The sequence below is a fragment of the Serinus canaria genome, chromosome 2, assembly GCF_022539315.1.
Source record: "Serinus canaria isolate serCan28SL12 chromosome 2, serCan2020, whole genome shotgun sequence".
In the NCBI taxonomy this organism is placed as follows: Eukaryota; Metazoa; Chordata; class Aves; order Passeriformes; family Fringillidae; genus Serinus; species Serinus canaria.
The window spans coordinates 65,032,837-65,048,589 of record NC_066315.1 but is presented as its reverse complement, the minus strand read 5'-3'; the positions used below and the strand labels follow the sequence as shown (position 1 = coordinate 65,048,589).

Below are 15,753 nucleotides of genomic sequence, written 5' to 3'. Positions count from 1 at the left end.
ACCAAGGATTTCGCTTTAGTCAGAGCTATGTCAAGCTCTCATTGCATAAGCATGTTATACCAGATGCATTCACAGTTCTTAGAAATACAAATGTCTCATCAGAAAGCCTAGGGTTAATTTAAATAGTTTAAATAGCAGGTTTTGCTAACCTAGTTCCTTGTGATGGATGTCAGCCTGGAACTCATCACAATTCATCCATTCCTCTTAGTAGAAACTGTTTGTCAGGTTTCAAATGTGCAAATGAAAATATTGCTGAAAAAAACTGATGGCCGTGATATAAATCAACACAGGGGCAAAAATTCTCCTGCTTCTTAAATGTGAGTGTTGGTGGCCCTACATGAGAAATGAAGAATAGTGAAGACAGAAATACAGAGATAGAGGATGGATGAGTGGTTCTTTATCCTGTGCTCTTTGGCTGGGAAGTGCTATGTATTGAACTGGGCTTCTGATTGTTGCTTTCTAGAAATTGTGTTTATCTGCAATATCAAAGAGCAGAAAGGCCACAATAGCTTACATATATGCTTGATCCAGTACTGTAACTGACCCTGAGACACATTGAAGTAGTATTTATTTCATGTTACAAATCTTTTGCAATTCAGAAGCACCCCAATGTGTCAGTGATGACTGACATTGTGATGACATTGGGGTGGTTAAAAAAATCTTCCAAGTAAAAAAAAAAGGCATGAGATAAACATGATGTTTTCCTGTCATAGGCTACATGCACAGAAATTTTAACAGCTATATGATACATGCAGGGAGAGTGGGGAGGAGGCAGTTAAGAACATAACCATGCATTGAATTTGGGGACACTCTGAAATATGTGCCAGCTTGCTTGTGGGCAAGACAATAATTAAGCAATATGTCTGTTTAATCTTCAGGGTGCTGTGGAGCAGCTTCCATCTGCAAATTGTTCTTCACTTACACTGCACCTACATCAGTGATGACTGTGCAACTATTAATATTGAAAGTAAGGGCAGCAGCTGCGCGCTCTGCATCAGATGGATCCATGAGTCTGCCAGCAGGAAGCAAGCAACAGCCATCAAACAAGCTGTTGGTGGTGTCTGATGTTGTATTTCGAGAGACTTTTTCTGAGGAGCAATGAACTGCTCCTCTGTGCAACACACAGATATTGCCTTTTTGCTGCTCTGAGAGTCAGTGTTTCACTTCCATTTGTTTTCTATGCTGTTAATTTGCAAGCACGAAAACCTCTTTGGAGGCTGAACTTCTCAGCAAGCTTGATTTCAGCAAAAGTCTGTAAAGCACTTGTTGAGGACAAGGTGTCCTTTTGAAGGAAAATACCATTCAGAGAGCCCAGCTGCACAGAATATGTCACACAGTAGCACTGCATCACCTGCGCCCTCGCAGCCGAGGAGGCTGCCTGCACCCTTGCCTACCTCATGACGTTGCACAAAGAGTTTGAGATCTTCAAGCTTTTCTTCAGGGAGCTGTTCATGCTCCAGAATGTCTACTGTGTTCATGTGGACATCATTCAAGGAGCCATTTCCCTTCCAGCAGGCAGCACAGCTTTCTCAGCACCTCCCTGGTTTACTGGGCAAAGAGGGTGATCTAGGGCAGCACCTCCCACCTGTGGGCTGACCTCCACTGCCTGAGAGACCTGCTTGGCCTTGGCTGTGCCCTGGTGTTACCTACTCAACACCTGTGGTCAGCACCTCTCCTTGAAGCACAACAGGGAGATCATCCAGCTGCTGAAGGGCCTTGGGGGCAAGGACATCACACCCAGGGTGCTGCCACCTCCCCACGTCACCACCTGCACAAAATATGTGCACAGGGAGCAATTTTACTCTTCCTTTTCTTTCGTGCTGTGGACATTTGTGTGCAAATGCTCATTTGACAATCTGTTTTAGCTCTGTGTCCACGGCCATCACCTGGCTCTTTGTGGGGTTCCTGCTGCAGGACCAGTGTGTTCTCCATCTGCTAGCATGGCCTGAGGACACCAACAGCCCTGAGGGGCACTTCTGGGTGATGCCCTGCAGGATCCCAGGTGAGCACAATTTATTCCACTTGTTTCTTCTGTAGATAGACTCATTTGTGCTTGTTTCACATGTGGGCAAAGCTGGAGAGGGACTTCTTACAAGGGTGTGCAGTGACAGGATGAGAGGAATGGCCTTAAATTTAAAAAGGGTGGGTTTGGATTACATGTAAGGAAGAAGTTATTTGCTGTGGTGGTGATGTGGGAAAGGAACAGGCTGCCCAGAGAAGTGTGAATTGCTCATTCTTGGAAGTGTTCAAGGCCAGGCTGGATGGGGCTTTGAGGAACCTGGTCTAGTGGAAAGTGTCCCTGCCTGTGGAAAGGGGTTTGGAACTACAAAATCCTTAAGATCTTTTTCCAACCCAGACTGTTTTTCATAGGTGCACCTGCACACGCAGAAACATTATCTGAAGTTGATTTTGATGAAATCAAAAATCTAGTTGAAAAATTGTTACATAATGCTGATCTATCAAATAATCTTACTGACCCTTTTTGAGCATTGAGGGAAAGGTGAGTGTGCTGTCCAGAATGTGCACTACTGCTCCACGTCTGAGCAGAAAGATGCCTGGGTATCTAAGTCCAAACAGAAATCCTTGGACATTTCAGCTGGTTCACCTGTAAAATCTGAGATGATGAAAAGAGAAGTCATAAAGATCAAAATATGCAATCTATGCAAGCACTGTAGTGAAGAAATTTTGTACAAGATGTTCATTTTGGTGTGGGAAATTCTATTTTTCAACAAATTGAAGTTCGTTCTCCCAGAAAATCTGAATTCAGGCTGGGATCAACTTCTAGTGTTCACATGCTTTCCTTATGGGACCACACACATCAGCTGTCCCAAAGCAATTGCAAAAAACCCATGTAACTCATAACTACTGCCTAAACTTTATTGTACCAGGTCAAGAATTTATGCAGAGAAGCAGAATAAGAGCCAGTATTTTAATCTTTACTGTGTGTATTTAATATTGCTTTCACTTTGTTTGCATGACTGGGAAAGGGTTGGAAGATGAGCAGGATTTCACCCTTGTGCATGCTGCTTTTAGAAGCGCCTGGCAGGACTCCACTGCTCCCAGCTGCCTAGAGCTTCCCAGCAGCCCAAAGCAGGGATATGAGGAATGGAAGCACAGGTAAATTTTTTCTCCTGTCTTTTTTTTTTCTCTTCACCTCTTCCCTACTGTAGTTTGTGGGAAATAAACATAGAGAGCAGTAACAGAGGAAGAACATGCTTGCTTTAACTTTTAAATTATCACATAACTTTATGAGCGTAGTGCATGCTCTTCTGGTATCTGTATTTTGTGACTGGCCTGCACAAGAAGCACAAGTGACTACTGATTGAGATATTTATAGAATAATTATAAGCATGTATTATTTGTAGCTAGATCACTTTTCCAGGAAGCTAGTTGCTGTGATCTTATTACAGTCTATTACTTCAGAAGCCATGGGACCAGATATGTTCTCCACAATCAGAAAGCTTTGGGTGGCTGACATTTGTTGTACTGCACTGTATAGCTCACGCAGCCTGAATATTTCATTGTTATTTCCATTATAACCACTGTATGTTTTCCAGTATAACATAACATTTTTTTTGTGATTGTTCTTGTTGTGTCTGAAAGATGTAACATTTCCACAGCACATATGCTTATTTTCCTCTTCCTTTTTTTCCTTGCCATCACAGTAGATTGCCTGTCCAAAGTGGCCACGTGGCTCTGACAGATGTGCTCAGAGGCTGTGGTTGCGCAGGATTTTGAACCCAAACTTACAAGGATAACACTCCATCAGACACTCACCTGATTCACATTCACCTGAATGTATCCAAGTGAGATCCAAGAGTGCTGGGTAACTCTGGGGTGGGAAGTCATCCCTCTCGGTGTGTGGGATGTTAGCCTGGGACCCAGTTCCAGGCTCTAACAAAAAACTCCTGTCCAAGTTTGACCAAGCCACTTCCTTTAAGTTTCCAGGTACATCACAGGGAGATAGTGATTTCAGGACAGGGTCCAGCTGTTAGAACAAAAAGTTGTAGGCCTCCAGGCAAGCAGAGGAGTCATTTAAGGACCAGTTTGGATGGATAGCATACCATGAAAGAGCTAAACAAAACAGTTATTTGCAGTATCAGTATCAGCCATGATAATCTCAGTTCAGATAAAAGATAAAACAAGACTTGCCCACAAATCTTAAAATAGCATGCTTGTTGCCTAGAGTCATGTAATGAAGACCAAGACTTTTTCTTACCCCCTTAAAGGCTAAAGACTTTCAATCCTATTCAGCTGGTTTTCAAATAACAGCCTTAACTTATCTTTGGTATTTATCTCAGGCTGCTTATCTTGCACATGACTCCTGCATGACAGAAAATTCTTGAAAGTCACCTTTCAGATAAGAAAGAGAAGCATGGGGGAATTAAGAGAAAGTATTTCTAAGGTATGTAGGTCTGAAATAGCCCTTAATGACTTTCCCCAGGACTCTGGAGAAGCAGGCACCACCACAGGGCAGGTCAGTGGCCACGTCCCAGGCCAGCAGTGTTACCACTAGGACACCTTTCCTCTCTCTGCTCATATAAAGCAGAAAGTGGGCTCTGGTGGCCATGGGAGAGGTGTGCATCCCCAGGATGTGCTATTGAGCCCCCTTCTTCCAAGCCAAATTCCTGCCCTCACTTTCACGCACACACAATATAGTCACAGCATATGAAGGATTTGGGACACAAGCAGTCTCTGTGCAAACAGTCCCTCAGGGTATGCAGGGGTCTGTCCATTGACATACATCTCTGCTGGTCTCCAGCAACTTACACCTTGCTCAAGTGGGAAAATAAAGGTCACAAGAAGTAAGAGTGGCACTTCTCATTCAGAGATACCAGCATGCTTTTATAAGGGGGATCAGTGCTTTTATTTTCCATTACAGAAGTGGGCAGAAAAGGATGAAATTATATTCCCAGTGTCTTAAAGCAGACCACGGGCAAAGCCAGCCCCAATACACTGACACCGAAATCCCAGTGATGCACTGGACTGAACTGCTTTCCAGAACTGGCCCACCTCTGGAATGACAGAATGTGGTTCTACTGTTACCTCTGCTCTCTTTGCTAATGGTGAGTGTGCACAAGAAGCCTGAGCACCAGAAGCTCTTTGTTACCCTTTCCGGAGTCCCTCTTGGCAGCTTCTCAGCAAGTTTGCCTCTGTCATCTCTGCACTGTTAGAAAGACACAAAAACTGTTAGTGCAGCCTGGGAAACATATAGGAGGAGCTGTCTCCTAGTTGCTTTAATGGATGTCTTCAACAGATGCTGCTGTTGAAGACATCCTATTAAAATTTTCCAATGTTCTCCTTCCATGTTGCTTTCCTTCCCTGATGGGAAGTGTAAGAGACCGCAGGGTCTGGCATTCATCCACGATCTTTGTTCCTGATTACCACAAAAAACCTGCACGAGGACATTCACACCCAGGCATTGATTTTCCCATCTCACCCTGAGATCAGCATCAATAACCTCATCCCCCTACTCAGATCTCCTCGGACACGCTTACTTCAGGAGGTGTGGGAACACACTAAGCTATGAGGCATCACTCGGCTGAGGCAGCGGTTCAGTGAGCATTGCCAATGGAAATATAAGAGCTGCTAAATGCTTAGCAATCCCCTCAGGCTGAGAGCTGCAAGAGAAAGTTTGCCTGTAACTACTGGCTGGCACAGCAATCACCCATTTACTCCCTTCCCTGTGCCAGTGCCCAGCTCTGTCCTGGCTACTGAACAAGGCTGCAGGCCCATCCTGACATACTGGAGCAGCCCTTCCCAGCTTCCAGGCAAGAAAAGACACTAATGTGTGCTTCCTCTCTCTTCCCCAAAATGTGGGGTGTCTGTCCCAGGGAAAGGGGGTGGGAAAGGAGCACCATGTCACCGTGGCTCTTGTGCCAGCTCAAAAGGGACATGGGGTACACAGCAGTGTTATAGATGGATATTGAGGTGATTGGCTCTTGCAATTAAGAGATAACTATTGTGTGAATATTAAGAAAAGCTTTATTGATGTATAGTTATGTTATAGTTTAAATGTCCTCTCTTCTCTCCATAGTTCTCTTTTCCCCCTGTATTGTTGCCATCAGACAGCTGGGGTTGTCTAGGACAGGTAAAAAGAAGGGGGGCACACGTCCCTTGTATGGGGCAGTTGGGAATGGAAAAGAGCACCCCTTGGTGCTTAGGGGGTGCAGCATGGCAACACCTGATCTCCAATCAAGTTACAAGAAAGCACTTTCCACTGATAAATGGCAAAGAGAGCCTGACAGACTTTGGGAGGGGCCAGGGCTGGCTGATGCAACCCCCAGGGGTACAAAAGACTGAGCATTCATCTTGAAGATGAACCAGCCATGTGCTATCCATGAGGGCAATTCCCAGAGCTGCAGCTTTTACTTTATGCAGTCCTTTTGTGTATTTTTGTTAAGGTTTAATAAACCTTTTTAAATTTTCCAAGTGAGCAGTTGTTTCCCACAGCATGCCATCACTGCCTGCTGCAAACCTGACAAACTTTTGCATCAGTGTGACTATGAGGTAGTTGGTTACTAGAGCAGGTAGCCCACAGTGTCCTGTGCAAGTCCACAAGCCCAGACCATTCATGATCTGAAGGGGTAGGTCACATTAACACAGGGCTGCTTTCCATCAGATAAAGACATCTGAGAACATGAGCAGCCTAAACCTGCAATCTTTCAGTGTATTTTTTATTGCTGCTAATCTGACACCAAAATTGGGAATCAATGGAAGATGATGTTGCATTTTAGCTTGTGCTTACTTTTCCTAGGATTCACACAGCTGTGTGCCAGTCACAATTCCAAGTGGCTTTGACACTGCTGCTTATTCTGTCTGTCTAAACTCAAAGAATCAGACTCGAGTCAGTTCTCTCCAGGCAGGAAGAATGTTGCTAATATAGCCATACATTTTGTCTATTGTTGCAAAAGAATGAAAATGGTGGATAACTCTGTTTGTGGGTGGAGTGTTAAACCACTCCTAGACTTGAAAGTATATCTGCATCATTGTGATGTCAATTCCTCAGTTGGGATCTTAATGGTATACAGAAAAATAAGGAAAATAGCTACAGGTATGTCTCCAGTGGCAGTAGGATCACAGGAGAGATGGGAGTTGTCCTTCACTGCAGTTTTTCTGATGCAGTAGCCTTACTTCCCAAATAGAGCTGTTGGCTGTCAAAGAACACCTCATTCACACCCCTTGGGTGTGAGTGTGAGATGAAAGAGAAATACCAGAAGACTCTGAGTAGCACTACCAGTATATTAATCTACCAGGTTAGCCATTTCCTTATTTTTAAGTTTTTATGTGGCCTGTTGCTTGAACAGACAGACCTGTGGGTTTTTTCAGGTGCTTTAGCTGCACTGCACTCTCCACCACAGCAACTTAATGATTCAAAGTCATTTTAGTACGTCTCCATCCCACTGTCATTTGTAGATGGGCTCTTGGAAAACAGCCTTCCCTGCACCATACATGTCATACTAATATACACTAATGTGGCTCTGTTCTGCCTGGTGTAATTGTTCATTTTCCTTAGCTTAGTCCCCACCCTTCAAAAGTCAGACAGACAGAGACACACAGGTTTTTTAAATATGATTCCAGACAGTGATGCTGGTTGAATGAGCCATGTTCTGGAAAAAAGGTATTTTGTACCTATGTCTTCATCATTACTCATATAACTAATCCTCATTCTTTTGTTCCTGTTCTCCATTATTTTAATGAGACTTCCTGATTGAGCAAGAGCTTCTCATAGGAATAAAGTATTAAAAAAATAGGGATTTTCCTGTGACTGTTTTTGAGTCTCATGCTCACAAAGTTGTTGTAATCTCACCATCAAAACTTTCCTCTTTTGAAAAACCTGCTCAAGGGAATGTGTTGCAACACCATTGCAGCAATCACAAAAACACCTTAATTGCAGAAATTCTGAAAAATTACTCTAGTCCTCTAGCCCCCATGCAGATATTATGGTTCACCTGAGAAGATACAACTTAAAGCAGGCTTTGGTCTGTGTGCAATTCACAGTCATTGGAATTTAGGTACTGCAAAGGAGTAATCCTTTTTTTCACAACCAGCTGTTTGCTTCTCACTGAAACAGCACTTAGTGATGATGGGATAAGGATGGGTACATCTTCAGTAGGACTTGTTGGAAAAGCACAGCTACTAAATGGGCTTGTGCTCCCTCACCTGGTTCTCCTTTACCTTTTCAACTATCAGACATTGGTGTGAGAGGCTTCAACGAACACAGCTCCTTGAAGAGCAGAATTAGATGAGAGTAATTTAAGGAAGATTTGTTTTTCTCTATAAACAACAACATCAGGTACTGTCTGTGGTAACTCGTGCATGTAACTAATGAAACTTCAGTCCAGCAGTTACAGAGACTTTTCTTGATATTCCCAGATGCTGAGTTGCCAACAGCCCTGGGTTCTTTCAGGGGGAAGAGTCAACCAGACCACCTGAGCCTATCCCCTCCTTTCACCTATGAGCAAACTCATCTGACCACACCTAAAGCTGTGTTGCACACAGCTGGGATGTGTGTTTAAATACAAACCCTGATGCCAGCACACATCCAGGGTGGAAATTGGCAGAACCATGCCTAAATGGGTGCTGGGGTGGGCATTGGCAGCTCCTGCAGAGCAGCTCTTCTGATCCCTGTCCTTGGCACCCAGCACGTCCCCACAAGTCCAGCTCACTCCCACTGGGAGAGCTGTTTCCTGAACTGCCCTCTAGAATTCAGCTCCTCAAAACCAGGACTGAAACACTCCCACATACACTAGAATTACTTTATGGGTCAAAAACAGCACAGAAAAGCTTCCTCCAAAATATATCAGAGGAAAGTACTAGAACTGAGATTTTCCTTATCCATCAGATGTTTAAACACAGGAGGTGCAGCTTAGCACTTTTATGATTGTCAGCCACCTAACAGCTCAAGAAGATGACATGTATTGCCTTAAATCAGGACACTTTTTTTAAAATACGCTTCTTCCTTTTTTCTGAGTTTCAATTCTTTCTTTCCAGCTTCTGTGGTCTGCTTTGAAGCTCAACAATCTTGAGTTTAGTTAAACTTTCACCCCGCCACACACACACTTTTGCTTTTGCATACCCCACTGAAATGAAAATTTCTGGTGGCAAAATATAAAATGGAGCCTTTGTACATATCTAAGGAGGGGTGTTGGTTTTCTTTTTCCTCCATTGTTGCAAAATCATCTTGAAAGAAAACCTTTTCTTCTGAGGACTGCCCCCCCATCTTTACCAGCTACCTCCCTTCCCTGGTCAGGTGAGATAACTTGTCTTGCTGGGCAAACAGGAAAACAGACAAACCAGAATTCCAGAGCAAATCATTCTTGCATGCCATCTTATGCACCTGGCCAGACAAATTCCTCTTGCTGTCTAGGGTTAAGAGGTGACCCTTTCCATCCTAACCACAACTGCTCATCAGCTTCTCTCCATCTTCCTAAACACTGGATTGAGGCTGGATTGTGGATGGTGGGGAGACTGCTCTTCTCTGTAGTGGGAGGTGGCTCATGGCATTGGTTTCAGGAATGGGATCCTGCAGGAGCTGCTGGCCAGTGCAGCGGTGTGCCAAGGCTGTGATGGAGGTGGGTGAAGGGGTGGTGGTGGCCACCTTGGTGCTGCTGGTCACTGCTGTGCTGCTGAGGCACACTGGGGGTGAGTGGTGGCAGTGGGGGCTCTCTGAAGTCCATGGGGCTGGAGTGGGCATGTGGCACGTTGCTGGCAAGGCAGGCACCCTGCCTGAGGGACAGGCAGCTCTGTGGCACAGGCCTGCCAGTTGTAAATGTCCTGCAGCCCACTTATATGTGACTGTCTCCACACCTGAGCAGTGCAGTGCTGCTGGTGGCTGTTCTTAAGCCCTGGTGGCAGCAAACCTTTTTCCAGAGCAGTGCTCAGTATTGCTGCCCAAGAGGTGGCTCTTTCCCGTTCCTGGTTTTCAAGGACAAAACTCTGCTAAACCATGATGGAATGGGAGAAAAGAAGTGAACAAAAGTAGAGTGAGCAACTCATGACAAAATTTATTTTAACTTTCATAAAATAGCACCACTTTTCAAACAAACTGTCTTTTTAAGAACAGCACCCCAGGAAAATTCTGAATCTGAAATCAGTCACCCAAGCAACTATTAAAAGAAAAATATGTATAAATTTTTTTCCCCATATTGAGCTACACTTTACCCTACTTTTTAATTAACTTACAAAGATGCCTGATTTCCTCAATTTGGGAGACGGTGAATAATGTAAAGTCAGTAGTTTTGTGTTCCTGGAAGGCAGTGCCTTCCAGTATTTTTGTGGATGTCCTGGGGTCATTCCTGTTTTGTCAGATATCTTTCTGCCTTGCCATTGTATCAGCATTTTCCAAAACTTCCCACACACTACATTTATTGCCATCTGTTATGAGCAGATTTTTAATTGGGATGGTAATGCACATCGCAGGCTATTCAAAGCATTTATTCCCTGCCATTACTGTCCCTTTTTCTCTTTCCTAAAGTGTTATCTTTACCCTAATGCTTTCTGTGAGAAAGTAATATTTTTCTGAATTTTCTCTAGGACAAAACCACACTTTTTGACATGTTGCTTTATTTGGTAAATGCAATATACAGAAGGGGAGAAATAAAGTTATTAAGTTCTGTTATAGCTGACACACACTGCTGTTTATGGCAAAGTGCTATGGTAGTTCTGCAGTAGGATCATACAGCCTTTATTGCATTTGTTTTAAAAGTCATAAGTCAGTTTTTGTGGCATGGCACTTGGTATGAGTGGCATTACTCGGGGGTTGGTATTGGGACTGGCACTGTTTAACATCTCTGTCAGTGGCACAGACAGTGGGATTGAGTGCACCCTCAGCAAGTTTGCTGGTGACACCAAGCTGTGTGCTGCAGTCAGAACACTGATGGGAAGGGATGGCATCCAGAGGGACCTGGACAGGCTGGAGAGGTGGGACTGTGCAAACCTCATGGAGTTCAACAAGGCCAACTGCAAGGACAAACACAGGCTAGGGGAAAATGGTTTGAGAGCAGCCCTGAGGAGAAGGACTTGTTTTTGTTGGTTGCTCAGTAAGACCCAGCAGTGTGTGCCTGCAGCCCAGAAAGACAAAGGTATCCTGGGCTGCACCCAAAGCAGCGTGGCCAGCAGGCTGGGAGAGATGGTACTTCTCTCTACTCTCACGAGAACCTGCTGGGAGTGCTGCATCCAGCTCTGGGTTCCCCAACATGGAGGGCATGGAGGAGAGCAGGAGGACATGGACCTGCAGGAGCAAGGCCAGAGGAGGACTATAAAGATGATCAAAGTCTGGAGCACCTCTCCTATGAAGACAGGCTGAGAGAGCTGGGGCTGTTAAGAGTGGAGGAAAGAAGGCTCTCAGCTGACCTTGTAGCATCATTCCAGTACCTAAAGAGAGCTGTAAGAGAGCTGGAGAGGGACCTTTTACAGGGGCATGTAGGGATAGGACATGTGGGAATGGCTTTATACCATAAGAGGATGGTTTTAGATTGGATATATGGAAGAAATTCTTTCCTGTGAGGGTGGTGTCCGGAGGATTTGTGAATGCCGCATTCCTGAAAGTGTTCCAGACCAGGCTGGATGGGACTTTGAAAAACCTGGGCTTGTAGAAGGTGTTTTTAGAGACAAGTAGAAGGTGATAATTAGTGACAAGCAGAGGATAAACTCTAACCTGTTTATATCCTGGATGGGTCCTGTGATCTGCCTAAATCTGTATCTATTATTATATATCATCAGAGGCTATAATTGAGTTTCAGTAACTCCTTCCAATTATATCATGCTTGAATTTGTTCTCTTAGTCTCTTTCCTTAAACAAACAAACAAACAACAAAACCCAAAGCAAAAATCCAGTACTTACCACTAAATTCATGTGAAGATACTATGTGTTAGTGGCTCAGTTTCCAAATAGCACTTGGAGGGCAGTGCTGGTTGGGAAGGTTACATGAGTGATCATGAGCAGTATCATACTGAGGCTGCTGCAGAAAGAGGGATTTTATTTCTCAAATGAAACCTTTAGGTCTTTTGTGTTGACATCTTGTCTGTGTCATGAAAGCTGCTCTCAGTGAAGAAACCTGACAACCATGTTAGCAGCCAGGCATCTGTTGATGTGTATTCCAAAGCATTTTACCTCACCTCTGTGGAGAAAGGTCCTAAAACCTAAACACAAAGCTCTTAAAAGGACTAACTATTTGATTTTCTGTTACCTCACTTCAGAAGTCCCAGGATCCATAGCCAGCACATGATGGGGAGGTGGAAATGGTGAAGTGGATTGATACATTGAGGTTGTCATGGTAATGTGTACTTTCTTCTCCATTTTTTTGTCCTGTGCTAGCAACAAGAATTTGATTTCAAGAATCATTAATCCATAGTTATGCGTACTGATGAGAAGAATAAATTGAGAACTTCAGTCAGCTTCAGTGACAGCAATTTCACATCAACACAACTATATTGAAACCAGTGAAAATGCACAAATAGCAGCCAGAATTATTTTGTGGAAAATCTAGTGTGAGTAAGAGTATTGGTTTCTCTTCTCTGACAGAGGAAATTCAACTGGTGTTTTCAGGTGACAACACCCCAGCCTACAATGTCACTAAAAGCAGTCAAGAGAATAGAAGTAGCATTCTTAATTTCTGCTGTGTCAGAGCATAAACTCATGAGACAGGATTTTCAGGGATGATTTGTAAATGCAGCTTGGGTTGGGTTGTTTCACACTGCCTGCAAACCACTTAACACTTGGAGGCCAAAGTATGAGAGATCCAAAAGGAGACACCAGGGCAAAACTGCTCTTGCAGCTGCAGGAGCTTTCCATTTTTGTCATTTTTAATGGGATATTTTCTAGCTCCAACTTTTGTCTTGCTACCCTGTCATTGCTATTTTTTTCTACAAAAATAGCCATGGATTCATGGCACTTTTTGTGTCTAAAAGACAAGTGTAATGAATCACAGTCAGCAAGATCTTAAACACAGGAAAACAACCTCTGGCAATACATATAGATATGGTTCTGTCAAATATACTGATATTTACTACAGAGAATAATAGAAGACTACTGGAAATGGAATAAAGATGCTGCATTTCCCACATCATCCCTGTTCTTTAAATATCTGTTGGGACAAGGTTTGTAAGAGCAAACAGGATCTTTTACCAGATCAGTGTGCCTGGTTAGAAAAATCAGATAGGGATTTAGGCACAGGAGTCCATGTCTACAAAAACAGGGGCTTGCATATTTGTCTTACTTGGCCGACTAACTGAACGGGAGAAAAAAAATTTGAAAGAATTATTTACATGCAGATTTTGGTTCATCAGTGTCCTTAGAAGATAAGTATTTTCAGGACTGAAAAAGCAGTAACCAAGCTTTGGCAATAACACAGTGTTTCTGTTTTGTATCTTAATGTGACATAAGACTTCTTCCCAAGTTTACTCACTTTCATGGCATACAGTGGTTGATGCAAACACAGCCTTGGCCTCGGTAGATCACAGCCCCATTTTAATTCCACAGTAACAGCCACTAGAGGGAGGCCATCCAACGTCTGAGCACATTTTCCCTTTAAACTCTTTGTTAAGTACACAAAATCTCAAACGACCAAGAGGAAAAAAAAAATTAATAACTTTGGGCTTGAGAATATTTTAGTGCTGCAAGCAGAAGACAAAAGTCATGGGTATCAGTCATTATGTCCTAAAAAACAAGGCAAGGAAGTAAACTTATGGATCCTCTGGCTCTTGTGGTTGTATTCACATGGCATGTTAGCAGCACTGTTGAGTGACCCAATCAGCTGCACATAAGCAGTAAAGATTGGGATGCCTGAATCTAGGGAGACTGTGTGCTGCTCTCCTGCCTTTCTTCTGAGCAAGCAGTGATGGCCCAAAGAATAACTCTTGAATAACAGCAGTTTGCCACCAACTTTATGAAAACATTGCTAATTTCAGGGTCTTTTAACAAACAGTATTGCAAACTGCAGCAGTTCTGTAACAGGAACACAAGACATTTAGATGTCCTGGAGGGTGGCTGGTAACCTGCAGGGAAGGTTCTGAACAGACAGGATCTGCCTCAGTCAGCTTGTTCTGCTTTTAGAGCTGTCAATACCTAATGATGCAGACCTCCAGAGAAGAAATTATGTTTAGTATTTTGAAGAGAGGAGAAGAGGGCTTTGCTATCCTGCTGTCATGGAGGAAGCTAAAGAGAGAAGTATTTCAGAGTAATTATTTTAAATAGGGAGCTTTAGGAAGGTCTAGAGACTTAAGAGAGGTCTGGGACCAGCCCATCCCCTCCTTGGTGTAACAAACTGAGTATCTCCCAAACAGAAAAATCCCAAATAAAATAAAGCTGTGCTCACCATTTTGTGTGAGTATTTCGAGCAGCCCAGAGTAAAAACAACATCACATTTCGTTGTTCAGACTCCAGAAGTGAATAGCAAAATGTCAGCAGCAGAAGCAATGAGCTTGGCAGTTTGAAATTGATGGATATAATGGCAGGTAGCACTCTGAACCTGAAGAAATACAGATATTTTATGGGTATACAGATACAGTATGGGTTATATTACCTATTCAAGTAAGAATCCAGAAAAACATCTCAGATTTCTGTCCATATGTTATTTAAGGTTATTTTTTAAAAAGCTGGGGTTTTTTGTTTTGTTTTCAAGAATGCTAATCCAGGTTATGCTTTTCTGTAAGTAAATCAATCTTTTTTCATGGTGTGACTGATTTTTGCAACACCTGCTTCATCAGTCTCTCTCTCTTTTTTTTTTTTTTTTTTTTTTTTTTTTTTGTAGAAAGAACAATAAAGATATTCACTGTACAAGAGACAAAACAATGATTTCTGGCCAGACTGGAGAAGTGCATTGAAACCAGTGAGAGCTTACCATACTGGTGTTAATTTGAAATAGAAGTAAAAGACAGGGAAAGATGAAAAACTGGAAGGGGTGTCTGGTAGGAAGGATGTTAAGGACAGTTAGACTCCCCTGTACAACAGTGATAGCACTGATTCAGTTCAGCAGCTGTGGTGCACTTCCACAGAGAGAGCTTGGGCTCCTGTATCTGTACTTCCTTGTCTTCTATAAATATGACAGAGCAAAAAAACCCCCAAAAACACCATCAACAAAAAAAAACAAAAGAACCCTCAGATGTTTACCAAAGTATCCAACTTCACTTTAGTAATAAAAGCAATGTGTATGTAGAATCATAGTGTTATAGAATGGATTAGATTGGAAGAGGTCTTAAAGGTCATCTAGATCCAACATCACTGCCATGGGCAGGAATTTCATTCACTGGATCAGGTCACCACCCAGACTGACCTGCAATACTTCCAGGGGCACCCACAGATGAAGAACAAAGAAAAATCCAAGCATATTTTAGTGAGCTTGAAGTCTGGTTGGATTTTCACTCTGGTATATCTCATTCCATTCCTTGGAGATTAGTTTTGGCCTCTTTTGCTCCTTTGCACTGACCCTCATTTTCACCCAGACATTTTCTTGTACTTACTAAATTTCCATATTTTCTTTTTTTTTCCTTCAATTTCATTTCCTTTGATGGTATGTGCCTTCCAGGGTGTTTGTAAGTCCTTCTTTTTTGTTTTGGCCTTCAAGGGGGATCAATTCTGGAAAGCCTTCGTGTATGTCATGTGTGTCCCTGCACTGGAAGGCATGCCATGCCTTTTGATGGTTTTTGCTTTGGAGAAGATTTTTTTTTTCCTTTTTCTTAAGTATCCATGCCATGTCCCTCCTATCTTCCAATCCAAGTAGCGTCTGCTTCCTCGATTTTTCCCCTGCTTTT

General features: G+C 43.1%; 1 protein-coding gene across 1 annotated transcript; it reads left to right on the top strand.

The window, feature by feature from the left end:
• Window positions 1-518: 518 nt before the first annotated feature.
• On the top strand, window positions 519-4,809 carry GCNT2 (glucosaminyl (N-acetyl) transferase 2 (I blood group)). The gene is given in 6 exon segments (XM_030227405.2): window positions 519-535; window positions 1,292-1,482; window positions 1,485-1,618; window positions 1,620-1,846; window positions 1,848-2,002; window positions 4,763-4,809. Coding segments are annotated over 6 exon segments (771 nt in total).
• Window positions 4,810-15,753: the final 10,944 nt, after the last annotated feature.